Below are 22,290 nucleotides of genomic sequence, written 5' to 3'. Positions count from 1 at the left end.
TATAATTTATGCAGCAGCATACAATACATTTTTGGACTCACCTTGTTGTGCTGTGCTCACTTGAACAGGAAGGTGGAGTGGCAGTCCTTCATGAGCAAACTTTGTCATCAAAGTCTGGCATTCTCTGGATTTATGGTGCTTTCAAGACAATTGGGAACTTGGAAAAAAAGGTCGAATCATGATGACGTCAATGATCTTCAGGTCGTAGCTCTAGAAAGAGGATTTACAATTCCGAGTTGGATGACCGTTCAAAACTTATTTTCCCAGTCGGAGCACATTTTTTCCCCGAGTTTCCAGTTGTCTTGAACTCACTGAAGTCTGATATTTGGCAGTTCCGAGTTAACAGTGGTTTTAAGCGCCGCACAAATCATGCTTTATTGACAGCATGGCCAATGTTGAATGTTTATAATTTTAAACTTGGAAAAGAGACCTTACAATACAGCACTCTGATCCTGTGTTTAAGAAATTGATTAGAGGTTCTCTGCTAGCTTATGTCTGTCTTCTTGGAAAATATTCCCCTGGTCCTCCTTATACCCCCCTTTTTGTTTAGTAGAAACGGCACATGATTGAAGAACTCTCTGGCAAAAAGAAAGGCGGAGGTATGTTTCATGATGAACTACTCATGGTGTGATTGTGGTAATTTACAGGAAGTCTTTTTGTTCACGCTACCTGGAATACCTCACAATCAAATGCCGACCACATTACCTCCTGAGAGAATTATCTTAGGTCGTCATCACAGCCATGTATATTCCCCCTCAAGCCGATACCACGATGGCTCTCAAGGAACTACACTGGACTTTTTGCTAACTGAAAACCGCATATCCTGAGGCCACATTTATTGTAGCTGGGGACTTTAATAAAGCAAATCTGAGGAAAACGCTACCAAAGTTTTATCAACACATCGCCTGCACTACTCGAGTCTCAAGAACTCTCGACCATTGCTATTCTCCCTTCTGGGATGGCTACAAGGCTCTCCCCCGCCCTCCCTTCGGCAAATCAGATCCCACCTCCATTCTGCTCCTCCCTTCCTATAGGCAGAAACTCAAACAGGAAGTACCCGTGGTAAGGACAATTCAATTTTGGTCTGACCAATCGGAATCTATGCTTAAAGATGGTTTTAATCACGCGGACTGGGATATGTCCTGGGTTGCCTCTGAGAATAACATTGACGTATACACGGACTCGGTGACTGAGGTCATCAGGAAGTGCATAGCGGATGTTGTTCCCACTGTGATGATGAGAACCTATCCAAACCAAAAACCGTGGATAGATGGCAGCATTCGCACAAAACTGAAAGCGCGAACCACCGCATTTAACCACGGTGACTGGGAACATGGACGAGTACAAACAGTCCAGTTATGCCCTCCGTAAGGCAATCAAACAGGCAAAACGTCAGAACAGAGACAAAGTGGAGTCACAATTCAGTGGCTCAGACCCGAGACGTATGTGGCAGGGACTCCAGACAATCACGGATTATAAAGGGAAAACCAGCTATGTCGCAGACACCAATGTCTTGCACCCACACAAGCTAAATACCTTCTTCGCCCTCTTCGAGGAAAACAGTGCCACCGCCGCTCACGAGGATGGTGAGCTCTCGTTCTCCTTGGACAATGTGAGTAAGACATTTAAGCGGCATCCCTAGCCTCGTCCTCAGGGCATGTGCAGACTAGCTGGCTGGAGTGTTTACAGACATATTCAATATCTTCCTATCCTAGTCTGTTGTCCCCACTTGCTTCAAGATATCCACCATTGTTCCTGTACCCAAAAAGCGAAGGTAACTGAACTAAATGACTATATCCCCGTAGCACCACTTCTGTCATCATGAAGTGCTTTGAGAGGCTAGTTAAGGATCATATCACCTCCACCAGTACCCTGCCCTGAACTTTAGTCACTAGCCGGCTACCACCCGGTACTCAACCCTGCACTTTAGAGACTGCTGCTCTATGTACATAGTCATGGAACACTGGTCACTTTAATAATATTTACATACTGTTTTACCCACTTATATATGAATATACTGTACTGTATTCTAGTCAAGGCCTATCCTATTTAACTATTGCTGTACATATACTATTCTATCCTACATATTCTACAGATATACTACATATTCTATCCATATACTGTCCATAATGTCTATACATCCCATCATATACATATATATTTATATTCCGGACTAATATTTATATATTTCTTAATTCCATTATTTTACTTTGTATAGTTGCATGTATTGTTAGATATTACTGCACTGTTGGAGCTAGGAACATAAGCATTTCACTACACCCGCAATAACATCTGCTAAATATGTGTATGCCACCAATAAGATTTGATTTTGATACTGTAAAGGTGAGTGTGAAAATAGAGTAAGTCTATGCATTTAGATATCCTTTAATCCATCTCTTTTGTCTGATTTATCTCTGTGATGCTTGTAGTTGGCTGCGCTGTTGGTTTCAGCTGGAGTTAGAAGTTGATGACTTCAGAGACCTTTCTGGAAGTGCTGAATGTTCCGATTTTAGTGATTTAATGCCATACATCTAAGGGGTGCGAGTGACTGGCTTGTTGAATCTGATTTCTGCCTGTAAAACGCCTTCCCGAGAGCTTTATTACGAGACTACTGATTAGAAGGTGCTCTGAGCCCCTTTGTTATAATCTCGGCTCAGAATTGAAATATAGATTAACGAAATGGACTCTATACTTAAATACTTGGATATTCCTATAAACCCAGGATGAAATAGTCCTATCCATGAGCTGCGTATTTTCTCAAGATGTCCTCTCAATGTTAGCAGAAAGAGAAGTGGGAACAAAGTGGAAAATGTTAAACCACATCTCCTTTTCTGTCAGTGTTGCTCTGCCATTAAACCTCCCCAGGTTTTTATCGCTGTTTGACCTAATCTATGTCACAGAGTCTGTGAAAATGGAGAGGATTAGAAAAGTGCTGTCGAATGGGTTTGGGTTTGACAGCACTTTTTTCCATCCAGCTTCAGTTGGAGCTTGGTCTCCTCATCAGTTTACCCAGGCTTACCAAATTGCCTATCTTGTTGCTCCTCTGGTGGGAGAGCAGCATGGCCCATGTAATTCTAACTAAAGTGTTAGAGCGCTAAATTCCACAGAGATGGACTGCCAATTGATCCCAGGATGGATATTGATCCTATTACAGTGATGTGTGTAGCTGCCCCGGCCTCACGTGGGAGAGAATAGAGCAGGAGCCGAGGCTGTCTTATTAGACCTGATGGGAAGAGAGCCTGGGGTGGCTGTCTGGACAGAAGGGGTACCCCAAGGAACAGTGTTTGGGACCATTACCATTCCCTGTCAGAGTGGGGGTACCCCAAGGATCAGTGTTGGGACCATTACCATTCCCTGTCAGAGTGGGGGTACCCCAAGGATCAGTGTTGGGACCATTACCATTCCCTGTCAGAGTGGGGGTACCCCAAGGATCAGTGTTGGGACCATTACCATTCCCTGTCAGAGTGGGGGTACCACAAGGATCAGTTTTGGGCCCATTACTGTTCCCAGTCAGACTTGGGAGGCGAAGGGGTTTACATAAAGCCACAGCAGGGTAACAGATGGGTATGTAGGGGGATTTGGATGTTGCAACTGTTTGAAGGACTCAGCATTTAGTTTTTGATGCTTGCCAACATTCTTTGCCTTTAGATAACAAAAAGCTATATTGAAGGGGAAGGGGAAAAAATCATATTTTTTTAGTCTTTGAACATAATTAAATGATATATGCTGTTATACATTAGTGTTGATGTTATCTTTATGATTGACTAAAATTCTCTCCCCCCCCCCCCCTCCAATGCCCCCCTCTCTTGTCCCCCTCTCTACAGACCCCATGCACGGCCCCCAAAGACTGGAGGTGGTGGACATCAAGTCCAAGCAGATCACAGTGCGCTGGGAGCCCTTCGGCTACAACGTGACACGTTGCCACAGCTACAACCTAACTGTCCAGTACCGCTACCAGTCCGGCGGCAAGGAGGAGACCCGGGAGGAGGTGTGCTACGACACCCTGAGCCTGGCGCCGCAGCACACAATAAGGAACCTGTCACCCTACACCAACGTCAGCGTCAAGCTGGTGCTGGGGAACCCCGAAGGCGTCAAGGAGAGCACGGATGTTGACGTGCTGACCGATGAGGATGGTAATTGGGGGAGGGGAGGTTCTGTTCTAGAAGAGCATACTAATTGGATGAAGCAAAGGATTTGTAATCTAGATGGTATGCTAATGTGGACATTAGAACATAGCTGTAGTCAGTAGGCTTGGACATTATACCATATACACCGTATACCGGGGTATTTGGAAATAGCCGCAGGATGGTTTTTCAATACCGTCAATACAGTTAACTATTTCTTTGTAGTTTTTCAATAAATTGTAATATTTGTAGTTACTTTGTAAGTAAATACCTGCAGTCAACTTGTGGAATACGTTAGATGAATCAGATCGCGTTCTTCATTCCACCTGTCACATTACATTTACATTATGAAGCTTACCTTAGTTCCCCAGAATGATTGAGCCAGTCACATGCTTGTTTGTAAATAGCACAACGGGAGAAAGCCAGGTGTGTATTGACAGGGGTCGCATTTTATATTGAATGTCAAGTTATTTTTTTTCCTTAATAGAGTGATCAGGGAAGTACAACTGTATATTTTTTGGGGTAGAAAATACATTAGTCTAACACATTCGGCAGAAAATGGCTTCAATTTCATCAGATGACAACAGAAGTACAACGCGATTTGGCTGGCAGCCACACAAGTAAATGAGCTTACAATGAAAAAGCAAGGTATTTTTAGCAAAAGAGATGCATGGCCATCATATTTCAAATGTTTTCATAGAAATAATGTAGCCAGCTACATTTCCTAATGTTTTGCTGAAAGTTCAAACCAAGCCATGAGGTCGAAGCAATTGTTCGTAGAGCTCCAAGACAGGATTGTGTTGAGGCACAGATCTGGGGAAGGGTACCAAAACATTTCTTCAGCATTGAAGGTCCCCAAGAACACAGTGGCCTCCATCTTTCTTAAATGGAAGAAGTTGGGAACCACCAAGACTCTTCCTAGAGCTGGCCGCCCGGCCAAACTGAGCAATCGGGGGAGAAGGGCCTTGGTCAGGGAGGTGACCAAGAACCCGATGGTCACTCTGACAGAGCTCCAGAGTTCCTCTGTAGAGATGGGAGAACCTTCCAGAAGGACAACCATCTCTGCAGCACTCCACCAATCAGGCCTTTATTGTAGAGTGGCCAGACAGAAGCCACTCCTCAGTAAAAGGCACATGACAGCCCGCTTGGAGTTTGCCATAAGGCACCTAAAGGACTCTCAGACCATGAGAAACAAGATTCTCTTTGGTCTGATGAAACCAAGATTGAACTCTTTGGCCTGAATGCCAAGCGTCACGTCTGGAGGAAACCTGGCACCATCCCTACGGTGAAGCATGGTGGTGGCAGGATCATGCTGTGGGGATGTTTTTCAGTGGCAGGGACTGGGAGACTAATCAGGATAGAGGGAAAGATGAACGGAGCAAAGTACAGAGATCCTTGACGAAAACCTGCTCCAGGGGGCTCAGGACCTCAGACTGGGGCAAAGGTGCACCTTCCAACAGGACAACGACCCTAAGCACACAGCCAAGACAATGCAGGAGTGGCTTCTGCTTCGGGACAAGTCTCTGAATGTCCTTGAGTGGCCCAGCCAGATCCCGGACTTAAACCCGATCAAACATCTCTGGAGAGACCTGAAAATAGCTGTGCAGCGACGCTCCCCATCCAACCTGACAGAGCTTGAGAGGATCTGCAAAGAAGAATGGTAGAAACTCCCCAAATACAGGTGTGCCAAGCTTGTAGCGTCATACCCAAGAAGACACGAGGCTGTAATCGAGGCTGTAAAAAGTACTGAGTAAAGAGTCTGAAAACTATATATATTTTTTAAATTAGCAAAAATGTCTAAACCTGTTTTTGCTTTGTCATTATGGGGTATTGTGTGTAGATTGACGAGGGGGGGGGAAAACTATTTAATCCATTTTAGAATAAGGTTGTAACGTAACAAAATGTGGAAAAAGTCAAGGGGTCTGAATACTTTCCGAAGGCACTGTAAGAAGCATTTTAGATCTGCGTTTACAAAACGCAGCAGGAAATGAGGAATTCTGCGCTCACGCGACCCCTAAGTTTAACAAGCTAGTTATCTAAGTAAGTTACTGAATTAATAAGGTGATGGAGCATCATATTGTGTAAGCTTTCTGCCGTGTTTGCGAAGCCAAAGCCCTTTGGATGAGTTATCTGTATGGCTGCCACGGCTATCTTTTGATATCCTTGCGTTTTTTGAGCCTCTCCGTTCTCGCCCCATCATTGCCTTAGCGACTCCTGTCTCCACACAGATAAAGCGTGTGTACATGCATGCTCCAGCCACGCTGTAAAGCCTCTCTCCTGAGTGGCGCAGTGGTCTAAGGCACTGCATCGCAGTGCTAACTGTGCCACTAGAGATCCTGGTTCGAATCCAGGCTCTGTCGCAGCCGGCCGCGACCAGGAGACTCATGGGCGGCGCACAATTGGCCCAGCGTCGTCCAGGGTAGGGGAGGGAATGGCCAGCAGGGATGTAGCTCAGTTGATAGAGCATGGCGTTTGCAACGCCAGGGTTGCGGGTTCGATTCCCACGGGGGGGGGGCAGTATAAATTTAAAAAAAAATAATAATATGTATTCACTAACTGTAAGTCGCTCTGGATAAGAGCGTCTGCTAAATGACTAAAATGTAAATGTAAATGTAAATGAGAAACAAGATTCTCTTTGGTCTGATGAAACCAAGATTGAACTCTTTGGCCTGAATGCCAAGCGTCACGTCTGGAGGAAACCTGGCACCATCCCTACGGTGAAGCATGGTGGTGGCAGGATCATGCTGTGGGGATGTTTTTCAGCGGCAGGGACTGGGAGACTAATCAGGATAGAGGGAAAGATGAACGGAGCAAAGTACAGAGATCCTTGACGAAAACCTGCTCCAGAGGGCTCAGGACCTCAGACTGGGGCAAAGGTGCACCTTCCAACAGGACAACGACCCTAAGCACACAGCCAAGACAATGCAGGAGTGACTTCTGCTTCGGGACAAGTCTCTGAATGTCCTTGAGTGGCCCAGCCAGATCCCGGACTTAAACCCGATCAAACATCTCTGGAGAGACCTGAAAATAGCTGTGCAGCGACTCTCCCCATCCAACCTGACAGAGCTTGAGAGGATCTGCAAAGAAGAATGGTAGAAACTCCCCAAATACAGGTGTGCCAAGCTTGTAGCGTCATACCCAAGAAGACACGAGGCTGTAATCGAGGCTGTAAAAAGTACTGAGTAAAGAGTCTGAAAACTATATATATTTTTTAAATTAGCAAAAATGTCTAAACCTGTTTTTGCTTTGTCATTATGGGGTATTGTGTGTAGATTGACGAGGGGGGGGGGAAACTATTTAATCCATTTTAGAATAAGGTTGTAACGTAACAAAATGTGGAAAAAGTCAAGGGGTCTGAATACTTTCCGAAGGCACTGTAAGAAGCATTTTAGATCTGCGTTTACAAAACGCAGCAGGAAATGAGGAATTCTGCGCTCACGCGACCCCTAAGTTTAACAAGCTAGTTATCTAAGTAAGTTACTGAATTAATAAGGTGATGGAGCATCATATTGTGTAAGCTTTCTGCCGTGTTTGCGAATCCAAAGCCCTTTGGATGAGTTATCTGTATGGCTGCCACGGCTATCTTTTGATATCCTTGCGTTTTTTGAGCCTCTCCGTTCTCGCCCCATCATTGCCTTAGCGACTCCTGTCTCCACACAGATAAAGCGTGTGTACATGCTGCTTCAGAGCCAATACTGTTCTTCCTTCAGACAAGCATGCAAGAACTGATGTTGGCACAAGATGGAGGGAAAGTTGGAGCAAAACTAATGAAATTACAGTTAACTAAAATTTACACTGAATCCAGTATAAGCTCATGTGTAGCATTTATTATACAAGAGACAAAATTCACAAATTCTACAGCACAAACGCAGTCATGTCTTAAGTGTAAAATTAATAATGACTCAATAATCCATGCTTTCTGGGAATGTTATAAAGTCTGGAAGTTGTGGGCGGAGCTAGAAATTTGGCTGTCAGAGGTATTACAATGTAAACTAACTTTTAATCGGTCTGTCTGCATATTTCAAGATATGGCATATGGGAGTTTAGTGAGATACCCAATGGGTTAGACGATTCTCTTCTCATCATCTTGAAAAAACGTATTCTAAAAACGTCTAAATCAATCAATCCACCGTCATTAACCCAATGGAATAATCAAATTATTTCTTATTTAAATATTGAAAGTGTGGGCTGTGGAGAGAAACAAAATGGTGCAGTTTCAGGCCGTGTGGTGGAAAGTGATGCAGGCGCTGGAGATAGTGTGGGTCTAGGCAGGAGTGATGTTGTTGTTTGTATGTGTATGTTTTGTATTGTTTATAAAATAAAAAAATTAAATAGGATTGACCCCAAACTCTGCCCAGCCAACACTTCCAACATTCAGCTTTTCAACTCTACAAGGCCATCATTGGGGCCTAAGAGAGAACATGAAAGCATGAGGGCATGTGTTTCAAAAAGGGCAAGGTACTTTAGTTATTTGAAAGCACTTACATCGCCCTCTTTTGAGACATACGCCGCCTTCAACTTCTGTGATGTTTCCTTTGAATTGGTTTCTTCATAGGCCATTTGTAAATTACAATCTCACTCCGCTATTCAAAGTGATATCAAACGTTCAAAGGATCTTGAATGGATTTGTCTTCATGATAACAAGTAAAATGTTTCCACATGGTAGAGTATGTGATTTATGTTGAACTGCTTGTTATTTATCTATTTGGTGGAACTAGAAACCTTTAACCCTGTTATGGGTAAGGAAATGGAATGGTGTGCTTTCCTTTTATTAAACGGTTTTGCCAGCGAGTCATACGTGCTGTAGCTGTCCTTGACCCTCGTTTGTTTTGCTTCCGATGCAATATACAGTGTGAGGACCCAGCGCTCTATCAGTTTTACTGTAGGGGACCTCCAGCCACGCTGTAAAGCCTCTGTATCAGTTTACTGTAGGGGACCTCCAGCCACGCTGTAAAGCCTCTGTATCAGTTTACTGTAGGGGACCTCCAGCCACGCTGTAAAGCCTCTGTATCAGTTTACTGTAGGGGACCTCCAGCCACGCTGTAAAGCCTCTGTATCAGTTTACTGTAGTGTTTCTTCCAGCCACGCTATAAACCATGATGTGCTCTCATAACTTTTAGGAGGTTCCATCAATTGCGTCTCATTGAAGTAGTTGAAAGAGACAACGGCAGAACATCCAGCTTGAGTAAATGTACTGTTGTGATGTTTCAGGACCTTACTGGGGTCAGGGAGAATGAATAGAACTAGAACTGCACGATCATGACCCCCCCCCCCCCTCCCCCATGAGCCCTCAGGTCATTCTTTTCACCAATCCGTTCAAGAGTGGTCTGGAGCAAGACCGCCGCCAACCAACCGGCGAATGTATGGGAATCACAACGGCGATTTACAATGGTGTTATGATGAAGTGGCTTAATAAAAAAAAGTATATATTTAATTTGCTCTGAATTTATTTCCCCCTCTTCCCTCTCCTCCTTAGTGCCTGGCGCCGTGCCACTCGAGTCCATCCAGGGGAGCACCTACGAGGAGAAGATCGCCCTGCAATGGCGTGAGCCTGTTCAGACCTACGGTATCATTAATCAGTATGAGGTAAGATCATCGCGAGCCCGTCCAGACCTACGGTATCATTAATCAGTATGAGGTAAGATCATCGCGAGCCCGTCCAGACCTACGGTATCATTAATCAGTATGAGGTAAGATCATCGCGAGCCCGTCCAGACCTACGGTATCATTAATCAGTATGAGGTAAGATCATCGCGAGCCCGTCCAGACCTACGGTATCATTAATCAGTATAAGGTAAGATCATCTGGGGAAACTGCAGAGTCCAGCCTCCCACCTGGGCCCAGCTTTCTCTGTCTTTGTTTCTCTCCCTCTTCCTCTCTCTCCCTCTTCCTCTTCCTCTCTCTCCCTCTTCCTCTCTCTCCCTCTTCCTCTTCCTCTCTCTTCCTCTCTCTCCCTCTTCCTCTCTCTCCCTCTTCCTCTCTTCCCTCCAACACACATCCATCTTGTCTGGCAGGAGCCAGCGGCTTCCATCTTTCATTCACTCTGTGGCCTTAATTATCTAATAAATCCAACCTAATAACCTTAAGGCCTGCACGCACCGAGGCTTGTTAACACAATCTATTACCCACTGAACCCCCTCTAACAGCATGCCCAACACCAGCCCAACCCCTGCCCACCCCCACCCCACTCCAGCCCAGCCAACACCAGGCCTGCCCAACCCCTGCCCACCCCCACCCTACTCCAGCCTAGCCAACACCAGGCCTGCCCAACCCCTGCCCACTCCCACCCCACTCCAGCCCAGCCAACACCAGGCCTGCCCAACCCCTGCCCCTGCATGGGGCATACCTTAGACGGTAGAACATGCTGCACTTAATCTGTCTGACATCCTCCAGTATTTATATAAAAGATTGCAGTCTTAAAATACCCCTCAACAACAACATTGCGATGTCAAGACGGAAACATCTGGCCCTCTCCATCATTTACACAACCTGCCTGAAAAGAACATTCTCAACCTTGAGGGTTTGAGTCATATACAGTGGGGAGAACAAGTATTTGATACACTGCCGATTTTGCAGGTTTTCCTACTTACAAAGCATGTAGTGGTCTGTTTTTTTTAATCATAGGTACACTTCAACTGTGAGAGACGGAATCTAAAACAAAAATCCAGAAAATCACATTGTATGATTTTTAAATAATTCATTTGCATTTTATTGCATGACATAAGTATTTGATACATCAGAAAAGCAGAACTTAATATTTGGTACAGAAACCTTTGTTTGCAATTACAGAGATCATACGTTTCCTGTAGGTCTTGACCAGGTTTGCACACACTGCAGCAGGGATTTTGGCCCACTCCTCCATACAGACCTTCTCCAGATCCTTCAGGTTTCGGGGCTGTCGCTGGGCAATACGGACTTTCAGCTCCCTCCAAAGATTTTCTATTGGGTTCAGGTCTGGAGACTGGCTAGGCCACTCCAGGACCTTGAGATGCTTCTTACGGAGCCACTCCTTAGTTGTCCTGGCTGTGTGTTTCGGGCCGTTGTCATGCTGGAAGACCCAGCCACGACCCATCTTCAATGCTTTTACTGAGGGAAGGAGGTTGTTGGCCAAGATCTCGCGATACATGGCCCCATCCATCCTCCCCTCAATACGGTGCAGTCGTCCTGTCCCCTTTGCAGAAAAGCATCCCCAAAGAATGATGTTTCCACCTCCATGCTTCACGGTTGGGATGGTGTTCTTGGGGTTGTACTCATCCTTCTTCTTCCTCCAAACACGGCGAGTGGAGTTTAGACCAAAAAGCTCTATTTTTGTCTAATCAGACCACATGACCTTCTCCCATTCCTCCTCTGGATCATCCAGATGGACATGGACATGGGCTGGCTTGAGCAGGGGGACCTTGCGTGCGCTGCAGGATTTTAATCCATGACGGTGTAGTGTGTTGCTAATGGTTTTCTTTGAGACTGTGGTCCCAGCTCTCTTCAGGTCATTGACCAGGTCCTGCCGTGTAGTTCTGGGCTGATCCCTCACCTTCCTCATAATCATTGATGCCCCACGAGGTGAGATCTTGCATGGAGCCCCAGACCGAGGGTGATTGACGTCATCTTGAACTTCTTCTATTTTCTAATAATTGCGCCAACAGTTGTTGCCTTCTCACCAAGCTGCTTGCCAATTGTCCTGTAGCCCATTACATTTTACATTTTAGTCATTTAGCAGACGCTCTTATCCAGAGCGACTTACAGGAGCAATTAGGGTTAAGTGCCTTGCTTAAGGGCACATCGACAGATTTTTCACCTAGTCGGCTCGGGGATTAGAACCAGCGACCTTTCGGTTACTGGCAGAACGCTCTTACCCACTAAGCTACCTGCCGCCCATCCCAGCCTTGTGTAGGTCTACAATTTTATCCCTGATGTCCTTACACAGCTCTCTGGTCTTGGCCATTGTGGAGAGGTTGTAGTCTGTTTGATTGAGTGTGTGGACAGGTGTCTTTTATACAGGTAACGAGTTCAAACAGGTGCAGTTAATACAGGTAATGAGTGGAGAACAGGAGGGCTTCTTAAAGAAAAACGAACAGGTCTGTGAGAGCCGGAATTCTTACTGGTTGGTAGGTGATCAAATACTTATGTCATGCAATAAAATGCAAATTAATTACTTAAAAATCATACAATGTGATTTTATGGATTTTTGTTTTAGATTCCGTTTCTCACAGTTGAAGTGTACCTATGATAAAAATTACAGACCTCTACATGCTTTGTAAGTAGGAAAACCTGCAAAATCGGCAGTGTATCAAATACTTGTTCTTCCCACTGTAGCTGTGTGGTTTCCTATAATCCACATTTGTACATAAAACAATTGGTGTAAAGCACTGTACATGTGCATAGGCTACTGTAGTCCTACATGTTTCTCCTATCGCAGCATTTGCCTTGCGTTTGACGTGCCGTTCAGTTCATCACACAATACGACAAACAAGGTTTTTTAGTGCGTTCAAAAGAGCCATTGTGCCAGACCCGAATTTGTGCTAAAATTCTCCAATTAAGCTGTCAGATATGCACATAATGTATTCTGTCATCTCGAACTAACTCTGAGCTGCGATTGCGATCCAGTTGAAAGAATGGACAAATCAAGTTTTTTTTTTTTTCTGCCTCATTAGACTGATGGAGTCAACCCCATTATTACTATAATTTGCTGACATTCAGCTCGTCTCATGTGCTCTTCAGCCTTTGACTCCATCTCTCTCTCTCTTTTTGTTCAGAGTTTGCGATTTCTCTTGGTTCGGAAAATGTAGTGCTGGTTCATTGTTTGGGGCTTTTGTTTGAAGAGGTACAGGCTGAATTCAGAGCTATCCTACCACAGCTGAACCCTAACCCTTACGCAACCCCCTACCCTCCACACACACACAACCCCCCCCCCCCCCCCCCCCAAATCTCGACAGCTGTGTGTGTGATATGTGAAAAGCGATCAACGCTAACTTGGATAGCCTTTTGAAATGCTCCAGATGCATTCCTCCCTCCCTCTCTCCTGATATAGACTAATGGCCTTGCAGAGCCCTGAGCAGCAACATTTCACACCTGATGGATACAAACGGTCGCCACGGCACTCCAACACTCCCCATTGAGCCTCTTAATTGGGAATCAGAACTGAATAATAAAGGAGGCTTTCCATTAGGGGAGACCGAATGATTTATTTAAATGAAGCTTTTCAAGAGAGACAGAGCTGATGAAGTTATATGAAGGAGAGGAGGAAGAGGGGGGTACACACGACGCTCCACTGCGCTCCCTTTCAGAAAGAAATCCCCAGGCCTCCAATCTCCTACTCTAGTGGAAGCGGGGGGGATGATTGGAATAAAACAACAGACCTGAATGCTGCTTCTATGGAAAGTTCAGGCCTAGTTTGACTATCAGAGGCAAGGCTCTGCATACTATAAGTTTGTGCTGCAACTCTTTCATAAAAATAAGAAAATGTTTTTATGTGTAGTACGGCTATGATATTCTGGCTAATGGTACACCATGATCCTTACTATACACATTTACATTTTAGTCATTTAGCAGACGCTCTTATCCAGAGCGACTTACAGTTAGTGCATACATTATTATTATTTTTTTCATACTGGAATCGAACCCACAACCCTGACGTTGCAAACGCCATGCTCTACCAACTGAGCTACATCCCTGCCGGCCATTCCCTCCCTTAACCTGGGCGACGCTGGGCCAATTGTGCGCCGCCCCATGGGTCTCCCGGTCGCAGACGGCTACGACAGAGCCTGGATTCGAACCAGGATCTCTCTCTCTTAGACCACTGCGCCACTCGGGAGGACACACCATATACCAAAACTAACCATAGCTATAACCATAACGAGCCTGACGCTAGTTTTGGAACGTTGATATATAAGCTTGTCCTCTCCAGCCATCTAATCTAGGTTGTGTGTCCATCCTCAGATCTCCTACAAGGCCCTCAGCTCCTTCGACACAGAGTTTGACCTGAGCAACCAGAGCGGTAGGGTGTTCAAGTTCAGCAATGAGACGTTCCACATGTTTGTGGGTCTCTACCCCGGCTCCACCTACTCATTCACCCTCCGGGCCAGCACCATCAAGGGCTTCGGAACCCCCATCATCACCCAGTTCACCACCAAGATCTCAGGTGAGGAGAAACGATGGTCAAGATGAACACACCTAGTCCTTGACAATTTGTACTGTAGTGCCCAAAATCCTCCAGGAGATCCCCAATAATACAGCAGTGTTTGTGTTTCTGGTGTCTGTGTTTGTCTACATTTGTGTGTACTGTGTACTTACTGTTATGTGTCGGTCTCTATGTCGTCTGTCTCTCTGTCGGTCAATCTGTCTCTCTGTCGGTCGATCTGTCTCTCTCTGTCGGTCAGGATTTCTGTCTCTGTCGGTCTGTCTTTGTATGTCTGTCTTTGTCTGTATGTGTCAGTCGAATCACCCCATAGAGATAGATAGAGGACTATTTTTTATATCTGTGCCATTATAGCGTCTGTGACAGCATGGGCAGCACCATTGAGGCTACAACCCATAGGAATCCCCACCCAGTTGACTACTTTAAAATGGCGGAAGCATGGTGGAAGCCCTGAATGTCAATGTCCATGCTAAAACGGGTTATATCCATGATGAGTCCTCTATCTGTCTCTGAGTCACCCTCTCCTGTGCTCCTGTGTTCCCCCCATAGCTCCGTTGATGCCAGGCTATGACCAGGAGACTCCCCTGAACCAGACAGACAGCACGGTCACCGTCCTGCTGAAGCCTGCCCAGAGCCGAGGAGCCCCCGTCAGGTAAACCCATTCACACCTCACCGCACACGTCAACACACACATGCACGCACGCACGCACGCACACACACCGATTAACACCCTGCCCTCACTCCCACCCCTATTGTCCTCTCCTCCTCTCACCACCACAATGCCGTTCACCCCACAAATCGCCTCGGCTGCCAACCGCCACGGCCTCCCTCTGACCTAATTGATTGTAATTGCCTTGGGAAGAGAGTGTCTTTATCCATACTTCTGTTTTGATAGGGGTTTTTACAATGCATCACGTCTTCATGTGGGCATTTGATCTGAGCAAGCGGCGCTTTTCTACCTTTTGAAGATAAGAATAAAGCTTTTTTTCAGACTCCAAAGATGAGTGCTCTCTCTCGCTCTCGCTCTCTCTCTCTCTCGCTCTCTCTCTCGCTCTTCCTCTTATGTTGCCAGGTACATCTGGAAGCACAGATTGTCATCAAGGGTGTCTCTCCTTTGATTTGCACACCACTGTAAATAAACAGAACAAATGAGAAATATGCAATATGCTTGCCTGGGATCACAAACTGCGGTTTGAGCCTTTATTTTTTCTCCTTGAAAAGGATGGTTGAGAGAGAAATCAAGAACAGCGATGGCAGGTTCCCACACCCCGGCTATGTTATCATTCCCTCATTTGCTGCTGCTGCCGCTAGTGCTGCCGACGAGCTCTCCATGAAACCTACGGCTGTAATTTGTCTGGCACTAAATGCCCAGACAAATGTGTGTAAGAGAGAGAGAATGTACTTGCAGGAGCATGCACGTGCGTGCGCGTGTGTGTGCACTGCAGACTGCAGATATTCTAGCGGGTGGGTCTGAAGTCGTCCCCCACACAGACAGGATATCCAACTACGGTCATGACTGTGTTGTTGTCAGAGCTCCAGCTCTTAGTCATGAAGTCCTTGTACTGCATTAAGTTCACAGTTACGTTATCACAAGCCCTGCATTGTTTTTTAATCATTAATAGACACACACACACACACACACACACACACACACACACACACACACACACACAGGGGCTGTCCAGCAGCTGGAGTGATTAAGTGTTTTAATGATTCAGACTGAGGAGCTAACCAGTGTCTCTACGGAGTGTACACACATATATATATGCACACACACACACACAGGCTTCAGGCTGAAGGTCCCTGGCCACAAATAAGATTGCTGAGAGAAGTATTGACTTAACACAAAGAGGGGCAGAATCCTCGCTCCGCTCCCCCCACCACACACGAAACAACAACCTATCTCTGTTATCAAATGAAAGGATAAAAAGTCTGAATGAACCAGCTGTATAAATGCTGTAAATCTGCCTGTGCTTTAGCGCATGGTGGCCCTTCATGAAGTATTCACTGTCCACTCCTGTCTGAAGCCACTTTAATGGCCGTTTGAGAAAAGTGACAAAAGACACTGAGAGAAACACTGAGTGGCTCCTCTCTTTACCTCGCATGAATAGAGCCTAAATTACACAGTAGGACCGTAGATATGTTAGCCTTTTACACCTGCCGATCACATACTAAAAAAGGAATGCACTCACTGGAAGTTGCTTTGGATAAAACCATCTCCTAAGTGGTATATTGTTATTGTTTTTATGAGGTAGACTGAGCCAAACGCCCGCAAGATATCCACAAAAGGTAGGACACTGGAATTCACATGCCATCAAACATTATCTTTTAATTCAGTATTCTTTAATTTGACAATAGTGTCACCTATGACAGGTGTCACAATGCCCCTCAAAATATCACTATGGTAAGATTAACACCAACAATAAACACACTTAACTGTCAGCCCTCCTCCAATCCCACGCAGGTACACTTTTTTTTTCTCCCCAACGACGTCTTGACGACTGTCATTCTGTCACATTGGCTCATCGTTGTCATCTTAATTACAGTTAATGGCTCTTAATGAAATCACAGGATTCGCTAATTAGCGCATTTAGGCCATTTTTGGTTGACTGGTAGGGAGTCGCTAACAGATAAAAGAGAGGATTTGGCGACTAAAATGTTCTCTGGGTTGTATAACTCCCCATAATCCCAGCACAATGGCTCACCAGGAAATTAAATCAAATCAAAGGCTGTAAATTGGAGCGATGTATGATTAATTGGGATTAATAGTCATTATGACACATTTAGGATATTCTGATACTGTATATTGAAGAGCATTATCAACCGTCAATCAAGTGACGTAATATTTAGTTCTACTGCCATAACTATTATTATTAATATTCCCAATTTCTATGCTTCAGAGTTGTTAAACATGTTGGTCACAGCTCTCTCCCTGACATTTAAAAAGGTTTCCTTCGAAGTGTACTTGTGTGTTCTCTGCTACCACGTGACATGTTGAAAGCACCAAATAATGTGTGCGCTCTAGCCAGCGACTCTATATGTTGTTACATGTATGTAGCAGTCTGTCACAAGAGACTAGTAGAAAGGTGATGAACACATTCAGTCACAATCCCCATACTCCTTCTATCCGGCTACAGTCAGTAAAGAGGGGGGGGAAGAAACAAACTAAGAAATGAAAGTCAAAAGGAGGATGAAAAGCAGAGCATTTGAAGGAGTCTCCTCTTTTCCTCCCAGCATATTATGATAGGATGACAGTTGTGGCGGAGAGCAACACTGTAGGTCCCATTTAGGGAGGGGGAAGGCACGTGTCACAATAAGTGGCTGAAAAGATCATCCTCTGTTGCTACAGCTTGTAAAGAACGCATGCATATACAGTTGAAGTCGGAAGTTTACATACACCTTAGCCAAATACATTTCAACTCAGTTTTTCACAATTCCTGACATTTAATCCTAGTAAAAAATCCCTGTCTTAGGTCAGTTAGGATTACCACTTTATTTTAAGAATGTGAAATATCAGAATAATAGTAGAGAGAATTATTTATTTCAGCTTTTATTTCTTTCATCACATTCCCAGTGGGTCAGAAGTTTACATACACTCAATTAGTATTTGGTAGCATTGCCTTTAAATTGTTTAACTTGGGTCAAACTTTTCGGGTAGCCTTCCACAAGCTTCCCACAATAAGTTGGGTGCATTTTGGCCCATTCCTCCTGACAGAACTGGTGTAACTGAGTCAGATTTGTAGGCCTCCTTGCTCACACACACGCTTTTTCAGTTCTGCCCACACATTTTCTATAGGATTGAGGTCAGGGCTTTGTGATGGCCACTCCAATACCTTGACTTTGTTGTCCTTAAGCCATTTTGCCACAACTTTGGAAATATGCTTTGGGTAATTGTCCATTTGGAAGACCTATTTGCGACCAAGCTTTAACTTCCTGACTGATGTCTTGAGATGTTGCTTCAATATATCCACATAATTTTTCTTCCTCATGATGCCATCTATTTTGTGAAGTGCACCAGTCCCACCTGCAGCAAAGCACCCCCACAGCATGATGCTTCCACCCCCGTGCTTCACGGTTGGGATGGTGTTCTTCGGCTTGCAAGCGCCCCCCCCTTTTCCTCCAAACATAACAATGGTCATTATGGCCAAACAGTTCTATTTTTGTTTCATCAGACCAGAGGACATTTCTCCAAAATGTACGATCTTTGTCCTCATGTGCAGTTGTAAACCGTAGTCTGGCTTTTTTATGGCAGTTTTGGAGCAGTGGCTTCTTCCTTGCTGAGCGGCCTTTCAGGTTATGTCGATATAGGACTCGTTTTACTGTGGATATAGATACTTTTGTACCTGTTTCCTCCAGCATCTTCACAAGGTCCTTTGCTGTTGTTCTGGGATTGATTTGCACTTTTCGCACCAAAGTATGTTAATCTCTAGGAGACAGAAGGCGTCTCCTTCCTGAGCGATATGACGGCTGCGTGGTCCCATGGTGTTTATACTTGCTTACTATTGTTTGTACAGATGAACGTGGTACCTTCAGGCATTTGGAAATTGTTTCCAAGGATGAACCAGACTTGTGGAGGTCTACAATTTGTTTTCTGAGGTGACATGACATCATTTTCTGGAATTTTCCAAGCTGTTTAAAGGCACAGTCAACTTAGTGTATGTGAACTTCTGACCCACTGGAGTTGTGATACAGTGAATTATAAGTGAAATAATCTGCCTGTAAACAATTGTTGGAAAAAGTACTTGTGTCATCCACAAAGTAGATGTCCTAACCGACTTGCCAAAACTATAGTTTGTTAACAAAACTATAGTTTTCATACACTTAGGTTGGAGTTTTAATGACTCCAACCTAAGTGTATGTAAACTTAAGACTTCAACTGTACATTCAATTAATGAGCTCTAGATCAATTCTGAATGCATTATCATATGCCACCGTTCTTCTTTGGAGGGATGATACATCTAATTTTAGCACTTTGTTTTAACATGATGTGAGTCGGTAGCATTGGAATTGATGTCGTTCATTACACGCCATAACGTCGCCATAACGTCCTCCCCGTTGATGGGATTTAGTCAGCCAAATTTGAATGTGAATTACCAGATGTTTTGCTGTGATACATTTCACTAAGAATGCAACCCATCCAACTGATTGGATACGTTTGGTAAAAGCACTTGAATGACAATGAGTCGGGACGCACACAAAATCACAACCTTTGCTTAACTTAACAGCCAAATTAAAGAAGGCAGGGCTATATTTGCTAGGCTTTTTCCTGAAAAACAAATACACACACACGTCGCGTTTGGTGCATAAAGCCTTGAGGGGCTGCATCATTGACAGGCTGGTGTTTGAAGCGGTCTCTCTGGCAGCGTTACATATGCGTGGTGCTACAATAGCAACCTTAGCAGGGGCAAGCTGCTTCTTTAAATGGATTACTGTCAGTCACGTTAGCACCCGCGCTAATGTGTCAAATCTGCTACACCCGGGCTAGAACACTCATCACCCTACACACACAATCACACGCTCCTCATTCCTCCTCCTCACTTCCTGTGCCAAGACAAGCGTTTACACAGTGCTGTGGAGGAAGATGACTTGTGGCCTCCTAAACCCAACGTTGCCCCAGCCACGGAGTCAAAGCACTTTCTCTCTGTCAACTTTCACCGAGGACAGAGCCATCAACACTCCAGAAAAGAGATGGTGAGAGTGAGTAATTGAGAGTGAGAGACACTCTCCTCTATTTCTGGCCCAGATCCCTTGTTTTTCTCCTGGCATGTTCAGCTCTAGCCATCCCCCCAGGGGAGGTATCACATTCCCGCTTCTCCTTCAGCTCTATCCATCCCCCCAGTGGAGGTATCACATTACCACTTCTCCTTCAGCTCTATCCATCCCCCCAGGGGAGGTATCACATTACCACTTCTCCTCTCGAGGGTAACCCCTTTTTTCATTAATTCAAAGAGGAAGCGTTTTGTGTGGTGCAGTGTTGTGACAAAGGTTTCCTGCTCTTGTCGTATTTCCTGTGTACGCGGACAGGAAACACGGTGACAAGCCTCCTCAGCAAGATACCCTGAGATTTAAGTGACATTTAATCTGTGCAGGTTGGCCTCATTTGTGTAGACCTGGTCCTACTTTATGGCGGAGGGGATAAATAAGGGAGCAGGGAGACAGGTGGAGGCTACAGGGGGAGAAGTGCTGTTGATGCTGGCCTCAGGAGATGGGGCCATGCGGTCCCTCTACCCCTAAATCAGTTACAGAGTAACCAGTACTGGACCACTGCCTGAGGGGAGATGAACGTTTAAGTTCAGTACCAGTCAAAAGTTTGGACACACCTACTCATTCAAGGGTTTTTCTTTATTTTGACAATTTTTTACATTGTAGAATAATAGTGAAGACATCAAAACTATGAGATAACACATACGAATCATGTAGTAACCAAAAAAGTGTTAAACAAATCAAAATATATTTTGTATTTGAGATTCTTCGAAGTAGCCACCCTTTGCCTTGATGACAGCTTTGCACACTCTTGGCAGTCTCTCAACCAGCTTCATGAGGTAGTGTATAATTGTGACGTCACAAAGGACCACACCACACTAGTCACTTCCCTCTCTTCTTCTCACCTTTCCTTCCCTCATCCTATCTTCTCCTCTCCTCTCCTCTCCTCTCCCCTCCTCTCTCCACATAAAAAATACATCTGGGTAGGTCCCGGGTCACCATTGTGTCCATGCCAATGAGGAGGTTGTGTGTAATTGGTCTGGCGTCACGTTGGGCGCCACTCTGAAACGGAGCTAGCAGCGCAGCACAAGGACCCCTAATTGGTGTCAGCTGAGGTTGCCCAACTGAAACAGGATCAAGAGTTTAGCTCTACTGCTTCTCTTTCTCTCTCGCTCGCGCTCTCTCTCGCTCGCTCTCTCTTGCGCTCTCTCTCGCGCTCTCTCCTCGCTCTCTCTTGCGCTCTCTCTCGCGCTCTCTCTCGCGCTCTCTCTCGCACTCTCTCTTTCTCGCGCTCTCTCATAGCTTACCAGGTGCTTGTGGAATGTTTTCTCACTTCCCGTTTCTCTCAAATCACACAGTCACATGTCTCTCCCTGATTTAATAATGAATATGACAATGTTGACAGTCTCTTAGCTGTCTCACTGTTGCGATTGGTTCCCAACGGCTCCTGACTATGTAGAGTTGTTCTCCATAGGTGTTAGTTCTTGGCTTACTCTGTTCTGAGTGGAGTGGATGAGAGGTTGGTGAGAGGGGGCTCCATTGGGGACTGTTGGGTCTCTAGGCCATGTGGAGGAGGGGATGGAGATGGAGGGGAAGGATGGAGGGGGAGGGCACACACCCTGTCTGGGGGTGAGTTACACCATCTTAGGGAGGAGACAATCCTCCTGACCTCTCCCCCAAACCTCCCTGACTCTCCTGGACCAGTGAAGGCTAATTAGCCACTAAAGACAGTTCCCCAGCCCAACCTCATTTTAATTCCTCTCCAAGGTTTCTCTATTTTCCCTGGGTAGCTACCAAGTGGACAGTTAATTCCACTTCTCCCTCTCTCTCTAAGAAGCCTCATTGATTGTTGTGTATTGATTGTCGGAGAGTTAATTGAACGCTAAAAAGGACTAGAACTACTATGGGATCTTTCCAAACTCCAAAGTAGGCTGTCTTTTTTGCTTAGTTGCTTAGCTTTCAGCTGGTGTCTCTGTAGTTTCATAGCTCACAGTCAAGCTAAGGCCAGAAGAGACTGAGGCAAAAACCAATATGAAACCCGCAGTGAGATCATGGAGACGCAGCATTTTGCCATCAGCATTTTCCATCTCGCCTGAAGGAAAAATTATTATACTCATAACCTACCAACGCCTCGCTTTAAATATGCAGCACTTCAATATGTATTTTTCACTATGATAAACCTGATGGTTATCCAATAAAGGATGATATTTGAGCTGGGAAGGAGGAATAGAGGAGTGGCAGTCATTTTGTGCTGGAGTGATGCAAATTTTTCTAGATTTTCTACAATTTCTCTGGACATTTACTAGTGCCCAGGGCACACCGGGAGAGAAA

The 22,290-nt window shown here is 45.1% G+C and overlaps 1 protein-coding gene across 1 annotated transcript in view; it reads left to right on the top strand.

The window, feature by feature from the left end:
• Positions 1–562: 562 nt before the first annotated feature.
• LOC311115697 (receptor-type tyrosine-protein phosphatase mu-like) overlaps positions 563–22,290 on the top strand; it is a gene marked incomplete at both ends in the record, with an annotated part of 70,875 nt that continues 49,147 nt past the window's right edge. Inside the window, 5 exons of the mRNA XM_084190849.1 lie at positions 563–599; positions 3,825–4,133; positions 9,601–9,710; positions 14,058–14,259; positions 14,806–14,908. Coding sequence (XP_084046975.1) covers positions 563–599; positions 3,825–4,133; positions 9,601–9,710; positions 14,058–14,259; positions 14,806–14,908 — 761 coding nt within the window. The remainder of the gene's footprint in view (positions 600–3,824; positions 4,134–9,600; positions 9,711–14,057; positions 14,260–14,805; positions 14,909–22,290) is intronic.

The sequence above is a fragment of the Coregonus lavaretus genome (genome assembly GCF_964263955.1).
Source record: "Coregonus lavaretus genome assembly, contig: HAP1_SCAFFOLD_2290, whole genome shotgun sequence".
In the NCBI taxonomy this organism is placed as follows: domain Eukaryota; kingdom Metazoa; phylum Chordata; class Actinopteri; order Salmoniformes; family Salmonidae; genus Coregonus; species Coregonus lavaretus.
The sequence above is the reverse complement of the archived record's forward strand: the minus strand, read 5'-3'. Positions and strand labels throughout refer to the sequence as shown.